Genomic DNA, 12,296 nt, shown 5'->3' on the forward strand with positions numbered 1-12,296 from the left:
GCCAGACAGCAGTGCAGCAACTCAGACAGGTGTGGACCAAAAATGTATTTGAAAAGTGTTGTCTAGTTGCTTTAATGTCAGAATTAGAAAGCGTTTACAAAGTGTTTTTTTCTACATGAGTTCTTTTCTGTGAGTATTTTAAACTTCAGTGTTGCTGTCGTTCCTGCTCTCATGCAACCCAACAACTGACATTGCATTTCATTTTCCTCCTTTTTTCACTCCTGTTACTTGCTCATTGCACTATGAACATTCAGACCCTGCATATTAATAAGCTCTGCACCTTGTAAACAAAGACAGCAAAGACTCCTGCAGTGTAACATTCTCCCGTTACAAAGTCGATGCTGAAACAATATGTCGCCCAGTGTAACTTCAAAGTCCTTCGGGAACACTGTAAACTAAATATAATCTGTATCTCAAAGGTACGTGAGCATGTAGATACGTACACAAACCCTGTTTTCTGTCCAAAGGAAAGCCGTCTTATCAGCTTCAAATTCACAGAACAGACTGTTTTTCAATGTAAACACATTTAACTCTGCGCTTTGTAGCAAAGATTAAATTTGAATTCCTCTCCTCTGTTGCGGTCTAAAGCTCTCTGTGGAAAACATGTTTTTTTAAACCTCTTTGAAAATACACTTCAATCCGGCAGAGCTAAAAAAGAAAATTAAATCCAGAGGCAGAGAAGGGCGGCGCGCTGACTTTCATATCTCGACTACAATTAAAGATGGAGTTAGTGTGATGTGATGATAAACATGATGGCAGTAGCTGTTCACTTTCTCACTCTGGAGCTGATGATTATTGTGTGATTCCCACAAAAACTACAGAACGAGGATGAAGGATAAACCATCTATTAAGCCTGATTGACTTTCTGGGAGAGCAGCCCCATTAAAAACACATTTTCTAGTCGTTTCAAAGATGATTGATGCAAACCACAGAAATACACGATGAGGTCAACAGAAAGGAGAACGCCTGCTGAACTGTGGAGAGATGAGCGTTACTGGGAGACTATTGGCTCAACCTGCTACACATGGTTAAGAAAATCGTAAATAAAAAAAAGCACAAATAGTGTTTTCTGTGGGTGTGAGTGTACATTTGTGTGTGTTTGCTAAGTAAGGGTATGTCCTCTACCTCTCGTCTCCTGTCTGGGCATGTAGTATAGAAACTGTCCAGCTGGGTACTCAGCTGCTCTGCGGTACCACACTGGGAAATGATCCAACGTGAACATATTCTCCTTGTCTTTGGAGGTCAGGAAAGACCTGGGGAGAGACGGAAATAAGCTTAAAGAACAACCTACTTCTTAAATGATAAAGAAGGGAGGAAGGATGGGTAGTATGATGACGGAGGAGCTAAAGGTTTTGATGAAAATGTAAAAGAGGAAGCAAGATATTATTGTGGAAACAGGTTAAATGACAGGAATGTAAAAAATAAAATCAAAAACCCTACACTGATCAGTTGCTAATCCACCTTAAGTGAGGATTCACTGACAGAAAATATAGTTTAATAAATGTAGATTTATTTATAGTGTATCATCCTCCTGGAGTATAAAGATTACTGATTACGATGACAATATAAATGGGATTTTTCTTAAATTATGGGAGCACTGTCAGCGTGGTTACAGCTGTCACATCTCAAAAATTACATGTCTAAATGTGGACACAAATTAAATCAAAGTGTGAGGATGGCCTTAACTGTTTTGTATGAGACTTTTATTAATTAGTTGCCTTAAGTGATTCTACTGGTGTTCTTTAGAGCAAACGTTTCCTAAAACAAATGACTTTTTATTGTGTCGTGACATCAAACACCAAGTTTGGCCTTTAATTGACCACCAGAGGGCGTCATGTCATCTTCAATTCAGTTCCTTAATTGCCATCAGTCTGAAACAAACTATTTTTACACACTACTTTTTTTTTTTGCCCCCAGTTTGTAGTTGTTTTTTGGAGATAATACCAAGATTAAGTTGACATGGCAGTGTCGGATGTAAATGAATGACTGTTTTCTCACTCACTTGCCAACTCTCTTCTCAATACCGGTGTACCTCTGGAATCTCATCAAGCCTGAGCGGGTCCCCAGGAAAGCTGTTTCTACTCCGTCATCCATGCTGAGGTGGAGCACATAGACAGAGACTAGGTAAATACTGGTAAAAACAAAATGGCAAACATTCATTTGGGAATGCATGTGTGTTTATATTCACCCGGATGTGTTGAGCATCAGGGCGGTCCAGTAAGCTTCCATAGGAGCCGTAACCACAGCGTCAAATAGAGTTTGTTGCAGCAACTCCACATCACCTGTTAATGAGGAAAAAAAACATAAATCACATATTACTAGTAATAAATAGAAACTGAAAAGATAGCAAATACAGATAAAGAAATGTCATATTTGCTGTTTGATTTGTAGTTTGCTTGTAAATATGTAGAATTTACCCATAATATTCAAACTTCACAGATAATATTCCTGCCATTGAGTCTCTACTTACACTCCAGATCTGGTTCTTTGCCAGTGAGATATTGTACCACAGCTTGGAGCTGGCTCAGCTTGCGATGTGCTGGGTCAATGTCTGTCTCACAATAAGTCCTACAAGCACAAACACATAACAACAGATGAGAATAAACTATTATTTATCTGAAGAACTACAAGCTGTTGCATGTGTGATGTGTATTCTGTCAGTTAAACTCACCACTCGGTGGCTATAGTCAGATCTGGAGCCAGCAAGTCATGGAGACCTGAGGAAAAATAACGCAAAACAAGACATGAGTGATGGAAAGGTAAGAGCAGCAGACACAAGTACAGAGAGAAGACTTACCCTCCTCAACCGAGACATTTCCTATGAAGATATACTGTCCGTATCCCCGACTCAACACGATACCGAGGCTGTCAACACAGAGGGGACGACATTATTTTACTTCCTAGAACTTTAGGAATGTTGTCATCAGGAATGGATCGTGTTCATAATAGCTGCTCTCGGGCTCATAAATATTTCTAATGGTGCGTATTAGTTACTCTGAGTAACAGAGGAGGCCACACTGAATATTAGAAAGGACATTATGGATTATAATGATGTTCATACAGGCAGAGGTGTAGGATTGTTGGCTATGATGGACATGAGGTTTAAAAACTTGAAGAAATTGTGCAAAGTTGAAAACGAGGATGACAAACCTGAACGGTGTCTCATTGATGACAGTGTAAAAGTATTCATTCCTCAAAAACATCACTCTTGTCTGTAAGAGAGGGACAGAGTCCATCAAAATGATCACTAAGAGAAAGAAAGGCGTCTTGTTCTCAGAAGATAAGAAATACAAAGACACAAAGACAACCTGTCACCTCAAAGGAAAAAGAAAACTTACTCCTTTATCTACTGAAGTTCTCACGTCTAACGACAGCGTTCCGGTTTCTCCTTTAACCATGGCTGTCCTCAGCTGAAACAGACATCACACATTCAGCACTTCAAGAGCTTCGCTAGATCATCTGTGGAGACTTACTGACATACAGTGAAAAAGGAAACAGAGAATTGAAAAAAAGAAAATGTGTGCCAGTTTGTGTGACTTACTTTCTCCTCAGTGTCTTCCCATTCCACCTCTGACAGATCGACACTGTTGTAGTTGGGTTTAGGCTTCAGTTTCTTCCCCTCTTTATACTGTCACACACACACACAAAAACACAACGAAAAAAAACACACTTTTTTATTGTGCTTGCTTCACTGCAATATATTTCTAAACTCAGTTTCTCAGCTGCGATAATTCATTGTGTAATATGACGTCTTTGTCTGTACCAGAGGTCGCAGGTCGGGATGAGAGAGGATGTAGCCGTTATTGGTGATGAGGTAGGCGTAACCATGGACACCCAGCTAGAAAAAGATGAGAGAGCAATTCCTTACATTAGGACAGAATCCAAAGCTCTAACATCTGGGCCCAGTTGTTCAAAAAGTTTAATCTGGATAAGAATGATCCGCATTTGGAGATCCCACATTTTTACATTCAGGTAATCCATTGTACTTTGGTGCCATTTTTTTTTTCTTTCATACCAACAATGAATTAGAACAACCTGATCCAGATAGAAACTTTCAAGATTACCAAATCCAGATTACCAGTGCCCTACAAGGGACGACGTATCACAACGTAGACTACGAGCTATGTACAAAAACAACAGCCAGCATGGGGAAACACATATTTTAAATCCTAAAAAGTCAAATGGTGAAATCCTGATTTTTTTGTTTTGGGCAGCAGGTATCTCAGCGCAATGATGTTTTGAACACATACTAAAGGTTTGATAGAGAAACCAGGACTTGATTACGAGACCAAATCTTATTTCAGAATCCCTTTCCTTTATTTGTTTAAGATCTGATCCAAATCTGAAAGCTGATCAGATTGCTTCTGAACAAGTGGGCCCACAATAATTAACATTACATTATAAAGTAATGAAGCGAAGGCAGATCTCAGCCTGATCTGTTTTTGACACAGTGCAGATGGTTCACCTTGTATCTCGGAGCTAATCTCATCAGCTCTTTCAAGGCCACGTCAGTTCCTACGACTCCCAGTAGAATCCCATGAGACAGCTACAGGAAGGTTCATAAAGTCACAAACAAAGAATACAGACGACAGTGATATTATGACGAGATTTACTTAGTCTGGTTTGGGCAATTAACTCAAAGAAAATTCAAAATACTCTGACATGAGGTTAGAAGATTGAAAAATATAGCATTCCACATTTCAATCCCATGTCTTTTCTAGCTAATACTTTAAAAATAGGAGCTTATTCAAACATATTACAGAGAAGAAAAAGCAATTCATGCACAAATATGGCACAAATACAGTATTTCAGGTGACATCTGCTGGATAATGGCATTCATGGTGATAAAACATGAACACTCACGGTCTCCTGCTTCTTGCTGAACACCGGCATGGCTACTGAGGTCATGAGGAGCAGGCTCTGTGCCTGAGTGTTGAACAGCTGTTTCACACACAAAAACACGCTTACATTCGACTCTTTTCTGTTTAAAAGCTACATTCATGAGATTATGGACAAATAAAAGAGTGTAAATGAACATAGCAGGCGTTTACACGGGGTGGGACAGGAAGAGAATTAGTGGTGACAGCAACGCCACAAGCTATATAGTTTGGGAAGTAGTGAAGACATGTTGAAAAAATAGAATAAAGTTAACAGAGCAATTTCAAAGCAGCAAAATGTCAAGCAATGGACAGATGGACCATGCTAGGCTAGCTAGCTGTCTAGAGGATGAGCGAACGTTAGCATTAGCAAACGGTGAGAAGTTAGACTAACGAGAAACTACCAGGGAACGCTAAAAACTGCTGACTGTAAATAAAAAGCCAAGAAAGACATTATGGTCTGGGTGTCATCTGATAATCTGTAAATACAATAATGGCTGTTCTTTGTTTTAAAACAGAATTACTTTTTTTTTTTTTTAAATAATTTCTTTTTTAAAAATCCTTCATTTATCTGAAAAACATTAACCAAAGTCATGTGGCCTTTTTTTTTTTTTTAAAAAAAGAAAAATTACATCATGCATCGTGCTTCAACCAAATTTTTAAAAATACTCCAATTTTTCAAAAGAATCAAGAAAATTCCCCCAAAATTGTTGTTTAATCAGCCTAAACATTGCTGCTGTTTTGGGTTTTGGAACAAAGAAGAAAATTTGTTTTATTATTATTATTTTTTCATATTTCAGATTATTTAATGATACCCAAACCCATTCTGCATACTACTCATCGTATTTTATGTGACTAACATTCCTTTATAAACAAGTACAGCAGCTAAAGCTCCACACATGATTACCTCGTCTTTATTTGGAAACTGAAAGTGGAGATGGAGGAGAGGAGAAACAACAAGCGTGAAATGGCGAGATATGCAACATGATACTGAAACAAAAGATGGAGAAATGACAGGTAAAGATGGAGTGATAACTGGAAACAGAGGATACAGTCACAAAAAATATTGTGTAGACGGTTTGTGTGCAGTATGCAAAGAATAGAACTGCTACCTAATCAATGTTGTACTTGCACTAACTGGACATACAACTTTCCAGGTCAGATATTTTGTACTGGATGAAAACAAAATGCTCAATCGATAGTAGTTGTTCTGTAACTTGTTAAAAAACAACAACAAATAAACAAAAAGAAACATATAAGAACATTAAACATTAATTATTTTATTATTAAGTATTAATTGAGAAAGCTAGTCCGGTTAGTAACAATGACAAAAAATATTAATTATTAATTAATAATTATATTCAGTTTCTAAATGTACATTTAAACCCTATTGTTTATTTTTGTGTGTATCAACTTTTGTTTTCTAATTAAGTGATATTTTGTTTGTTTTGGTCTGTCATCATGTTGGTTTAGATGTTTTTTGCTTAAATAAGAAACTAATTTCTGTGTTCGGACTGTGTTATTACTGTGTTGTTACTACTGTGATATCATTAAAGTTAATACTGGCTTATTACTGCAGTCTTATGAGTTGTCACCAAGTTGTAATTTTAGTGTGTTTCTGGTTTAATCTGTTAATATAAGACGTTTTTTATTGACTTTTAACAGTGTTGGGCTGCTTCAGTAGTAACTATCGTAACTGAGATGAGGGATGCAGATTAGCGATCCAAATTAATAAGTAAGTAATTAAACTGTTTTTAGGTAAGTACTGAATAATAAGTCATTTTTTGAATAACTTGCCCCATGCTTTTTGCTAGACACATCTTTTAGTGTTAATGGACACTGGTAATGAGTCATTGTTGCTTGGTTGGTTGCGATGCTGTTTCTTTTCTTGTCTGGAAAAATGGTGTGAAAAAGTAGGTTAAATGCATTTACAAGATGTTCACATCAGCAGAAGAGCGTATTCAGGTCACTGATGAGGTCCTGTCCGCTGTGAGTTAGCCTTTGCTGAGTGGCTACGAAGTTGTTGCTGCTGCTTCTTGAACAATTGGTACATTTTTGGTCGTTGCATGGTTGCTATGGTAGTCTGTGTGCTTTGTGTGATTTGGATAAAAGAGGTTTTTTGAAGGTTTCAGCACCACAGAAAAAGGCACAGAGATAATAGAGTGTGTTTGAATGTTTATCGCAATGTGACACTTTGATTAAATATGCCAGATGATGCTGATGCGGGTCGTTAGCGCATGTTGCCAAGCAATAACGAGAGATGCAGACTGACCACACTGTCCATATAAGCCTCTGTCCAGATGATATCGTGATCGTGGTTGATGACCATTGGCCGGCTGAGGACATGGAGGTACTCCATAACATTTTCCTGGACGTCGGCCAGCGTGGAGATGTGTGTGTAGTAACCTGCAGAACACACACATACATTCATACCATATATTAAAAATTACTCAGATGGAAAATCTAGGACCCATAAATTTCAAAAAATAAATTGTTCACTGTATTATTTTTACCTTTTCTGCCTTTGGGTATTACATTAATAGCAATAAACTCATTTATCAGACATCAGAACATCTTGTATTTTGAAAACACTGGGCTGTTTTTAATGAAAAAACAGCTTGAATCTCCCACTGATTCAAACGTGTCTCTGACATTCTTTAAAGCTTGGCTTAGTCTAAGGTTTATGGCATTTCTACAAGTGGGAGACAATGACGTCAATAGCATACCTGCAGTGAAGCTGCTCAGTGACAACAGGCTACTGAAGCACTGCCAGGCGTGAATGTGTGAATGTGTGCAACCTTTCTCTGTTTGTAGCATCTCCCAAGAGCGCTGGCGCAAATATTATTAAGCAGACGTGTCTTCCTCCAACTGAAATTGAAGGGCAGTTTTTGCAGGAGTTGTTTGCGAAAACCAGCTACTGAATATCTGTTTATGACAGATGACTAAATATCTGTTTATGACAGATATTTTGTTGCTGGCAGAGACAACTGCCAGTGTACGCAACAGAAGGGAGTGCACCTGTTACCCATTACACACACAAATATGACATTTTTGGCCAGGAGTGTGTTTACAGGGTATCTGTGCTGATAATCGGTTATTTAGTCAGGGGTTTTGTGTGCGCTTAGAGCAGGATTATTTTCAGGTCTGAGCTGCTGCATGACCCCATGTAATTCACAAGAGGGCAGCACCTGATACCCAGTTTCACACACAGCACCACCTGGGATCACCACAGGGCCGAAGCACCTCTTATCCCGCACAGAAAAACAAGATGGGGGGAGTTTTATTTAAGACTCAGACAGGAGTTGTTGTTGTAGCAGTTTCTGCATCCATTGCTCTATTTCTTGTTGCTGAAGTGACTCTGTCTGAATTGTGAGGGTTTAATAGGCATTTAATGTAACCACAATGAAACACATTTGGTTTGTACCCTTGTTGTTGCAGGCGATCCATTTCACATTTTCTGCAAATGTCATCTCGCGTCCAATGAGATAGGTGAACACTCGAACCTGGGAAGAGAATAAAGTGCATGACAAGACACACACATATTGGGTGACTGTGGCTCAGGTGGCAGAGCGGGTCGGTCAATGATCGGAAGGTTGGCGGTATGATTCCTGTAACCTGTGTCATGGTCGTTGTGTCCTTGGGCAAGACATTTCACCCACCTTGCCTGGTGTGAATGCGTATTAATGGGCCATAGGCGCAGAATAGCAGCCACGCCTCTGTCAGTCTGCCCCAGGGCAGCTGTGGCTACAACCGTAGCTACCACCACCGGAATGAATGTGTGTGAATGAATAATTGACAGTGTAAAGCGTCTTTGAGTTACTCCTTGAGTTAAAAAAACACGATGTAAATCTAATTGTTATTATTAAAACACATTTTACAAAAGCTGGTCCATGCTGGTGCGTATGTGTCTGTGTGTGTCGTACCCGTCGTTCTGGCCAGTTAAACTTCTCAAAAACCTCCTGGAAATCCTCCATGGCTCCGTCTGTTATCAGCATGATGGCCTGGTTACACAGGCTGCCCTGCCCCAGAGCGGCAGCCTGAACACGCACACAATTTACTCAACAGTGACATTTGTGCTTAAGAAAGGATTTGTACTCTTTCACGGCTCACAATTCTGCACATCGTTAATATCTAAATGTAGTAGCTGCTTTGGTTGTTACAGAGAAATACAAACCTCATTCAGGATCTTAAAAGACTCCATCATTGCATTTTTCACTTTGCCTTCTCCTTTGACGTGAAGCTCTTCCACCAAAAGCTTGAAATGCTGCAGATGCGCACAAATACAAATAAAGCATTAAACGCAGCCACGAACACACTGTTGTTTTTGATAAATGCAGGTCAATCGGTCACCACAGTAAAAGAGGGAGACAGGGATTATCAGGGAGAGAGTGTAGTGGAGGGATTATTCTGGCACGCTGACCAATTATGGCGCAGTTACTACAACACCAGGAGGTAATCAGAACTAATGAACACACGCACACACGCACAAACACACCTGCACAATGATAAATGGCCACATTGTTGTGTTGGCTGGAGACAAACCTGGGGCTCTTAACAGAATTTTTCAAGTACAAGACGACTGTAATGTTTTATACTCTGATACTCAAACATAACACAGATTTTCAGGAATTTGCAAAATGTGCTCTGACTTTTTAGATATTTTTAAACTGCAAAATACATTAAACAAAAATCATGAAATGTTCAACACATGAATTTGTTTGCTGGGAAACTACATCTTATCTGCAGTCTCTGTTTAGGCCCACTGGTGTCCCCTCTCAGACCCACTGTCACCAAACAACCTGTCCAATAGTTGACAAAACTGATTCAATAAGACGAACTGATAGGACTTTAAAAAAACACACAGACACAAAAACATCGGCTTCTTTTACGATTTTGGAAACTAAATCAGATTTTCTGTTTATTTGTGACCATTTGATAAACAAAAATATCTAATATATTTAAATAAATGAAACTGCATCAAACAAAACTGGATAAATATATATTTAGTCACAATTCCGATCATTTCGGTGCTGGAGATTTTACTTAGGAAAGGCTGAAACTCTGTGCAGAAACATGTAGGAAGTCTTATATAACAGCCACTAAACTGGTGCTTGTCCTCCTGTAAATGCGTGTGTTCCTATTCGACTTTATGCACAAGTGTGTCAGCCAACATCTGTAAACCCATTCTGTTACGGCCTGCCTATCCAGGCAGTCAACCAATCAAATCTCTTGCATAAAGGTCACATGACCTACTTAAAATTGTACAGCGGCCAGCGACCTCACCTGATCCACAGTAATGTGGAGGGGAGTGAAAGTAGGGCATACAGCCAAGCCATGAACACACACAAAGGCTGAGCAGGTGTTGGGATATATATATAAATATATAAAATAGTAGAACAGATGAAGAGGGGGAAAAACAGAAACGAAAGCAGCAGTGGAACAATGAGATAATATGGGTGGTGTACATGTGAGTAGAAGAGAAGAGAAGAGAAGAGAAGAGAAGAGAAGAGAAGAGAAGAGAAGAGAAGAGAAGAGAAGAGAAGAGAAGACGGCAGCGAGGAGGGGATGCAGAAATGAAAAAGACAGGAAAAATATCTGTATTTCTGGGTTTCAGTTGCATAAATCCTTCTAAGAACAGGTGGAAACCCTGATCTTTGAAGGACTCACTGCCGTGTTTTATCTGTGATGTGATGACAGCGTAATCTTGGTCTTCAGGAGATTAGCAAGATAGCTTATGAGCGATAGGTAAGTCCAGGTTAATTGAATTAATTAGCCTGAGCCTCCGTGCATGTGCCCTTCAAGTGTGCACATTACCTCTCTGTTATCCAGATCGGCCTGGACTAGCGTTCCCTTGAAGCAGGGCTCCACGTAGCGAACGTAGTCACTGTACTGGAGGGAGAGAAAACTAATTATAAGAGCCAATGTAGTCAGTGTGATAAAGAGGAAACATGATTAACATTTACACAAGGTGACAAAGCTAAAGCTGTACTGAAGCTGCTGCATTAATGTGACATCCATAGTACACGTGTTATTACTCTCTAGAGTGCTCGTACATGCACATTTTAAAATGGATTTTCTTGTAAAAGGAAGACATGTTGATGTGTTTTTCATATTCCTGAAAGTTTTATTATTCTGGTACGAAAGTCAAAGATGATTAAAATCAAGGTCAAAGCCAAATCACTTTTTCTATCACAAAAATGTGCACACATCTTTTTTAAAGATAAAACTAAAGCGCTGATTTTCATTTCACCGCGTGGCCACTCTGCCGAAAAGGAGCGTAGCTTTAAATTCGGTGTAAAAAAAAAAAACAGCTTAAGGGCAGAGGATTTGCAGGAGGCGTATGATTACACACACAGTAATACCAGGATAAACCATGCTTATTACACAGATTTGTAGTTGTAGGGTTATACGTAGCCGAAATCCTGAAAAACCTCGAAACAAAATGAATTTTGAAGCTTCGATGTAAGTGAAAATAAATTCTTGGCCGAAAACCAAACGTTTGATTTGTGTCCGTGAGCCTGTTTGACCCCCGTCTGTGCTGTGTACCTGTGTGTGTGTGTGTGCGAGTTTAAGTGTGTCTGTGTGTTAGGGTGTTAATCTCCATGTCACGCTCATCAGGCATTAGACACACCGAGTCTTGGACTGCTCACGTGCATCTGCGTTTTATGTAATTGATTGTTTACTTACAGCTATGATGTTAACAAAGTCATTCTCTCCCAGTGTGTCCAGGATTGTGTTGATGGTGTGTTTGGCTATCGTCAGCCGGAGTCCCTTCATGCTTCCGCTTACATCCACCACGATTATTACATCTTTAGGAGAAGTGGCTGCTTGGATATACCTAAAGAGACATAAAGCAGGAAGCAGGTGAAACTATTTTTACCGTCAGACATGAACAGAATGCATCTTATTTACCAGTCGTCTAGCAGACGGGCAGAGGGTTCAAGCTTTATCCTCTTATTTGTTCCTCTGTTCCCTTCATGCTTCCCTTCATCTCTTTATTATCATCCCCTGATTTTCCAAGCTAATTAACATAAACAAGATTTCCCAGCTGTGATCGGCAATTTTCCAGTCCTCCGCCAGGCCTCTCTCGTAGATTTCCACCTTCCAGGAAGACAGTAGATCAGTCTGAGAACCAGACAGAGTTCCTGGAATCTGATGTATTGTCACTAAGCAGCCCTGATTCCCCTTGAAGGACCTTTAACGCGGCAGACGTCCTGACACGTCACAGCAGGAAAAGAATCAGTCTAAACAGTAAAACGAATGGTGGCTGAATGCCATTTAGCTGCTTCAGCGTCTTAATGTCATGACCTAACTGGTGCACAGAACTGTGTCATCGCGGTGCTTTTAGTAACACTTGTGTTTTACCTGCTGAGACAAAGACAAGCGCCTGATGTCTAAAGCTGCAATGTTTAACTGATT

General features: G+C 39.5%; 1 protein-coding gene across 1 annotated transcript in view; it reads right to left on the bottom strand.

Moving 5' to 3' along the window:
* The window catches only part of LOC103373507 (voltage-dependent calcium channel subunit alpha-2/delta-4-like), an 18,644-nt gene that overhangs the window by 2,790 nt on the left and 3,558 nt on the right, over positions 1-12,296 (bottom strand). The window contains exons 6-24 of the mRNA XM_008303406.1: positions 11,565-11,715; positions 10,692-10,766; positions 9,052-9,141; positions 8,801-8,914; positions 8,302-8,380; positions 7,150-7,283; positions 5,785-5,802; positions 4,864-4,941; positions 4,466-4,546; positions 3,764-3,838; positions 3,542-3,628; positions 3,339-3,410; positions 3,151-3,212; positions 2,798-2,865; positions 2,672-2,717; positions 2,471-2,568; positions 2,189-2,282; positions 2,003-2,095; positions 1,126-1,253 (exon numbers count right to left, since the gene is read on the bottom strand). Of these exons, the coding sequence (XP_008301628.1) occupies positions 1,126-1,253; positions 2,003-2,095; positions 2,189-2,282; positions 2,471-2,568; positions 2,672-2,717; positions 2,798-2,865; positions 3,151-3,212; positions 3,339-3,410; positions 3,542-3,628; positions 3,764-3,838; positions 4,466-4,546; positions 4,864-4,941; positions 5,785-5,802; positions 7,150-7,283; positions 8,302-8,380; positions 8,801-8,914; positions 9,052-9,141; positions 10,692-10,766; positions 11,565-11,715 (1,643 nt within the window). The remainder of the gene's footprint in view (positions 1-1,125; positions 1,254-2,002; positions 2,096-2,188; positions 2,283-2,470; positions 2,569-2,671; positions 2,718-2,797; positions 2,866-3,150; positions 3,213-3,338; positions 3,411-3,541; positions 3,629-3,763; positions 3,839-4,465; positions 4,547-4,863; positions 4,942-5,784; positions 5,803-7,149; positions 7,284-8,301; positions 8,381-8,800; positions 8,915-9,051; positions 9,142-10,691; positions 10,767-11,564; positions 11,716-12,296) is intronic.

Source organism: Stegastes partitus, unplaced genomic scaffold (assembly GCF_000690725.1).
Source record: "Stegastes partitus isolate 25-593 unplaced genomic scaffold, Stegastes_partitus-1.0.2 Scaffold1999, whole genome shotgun sequence".
NCBI classification, from domain to species: domain Eukaryota; kingdom Metazoa; phylum Chordata; class Actinopteri; family Pomacentridae; genus Stegastes; species Stegastes partitus.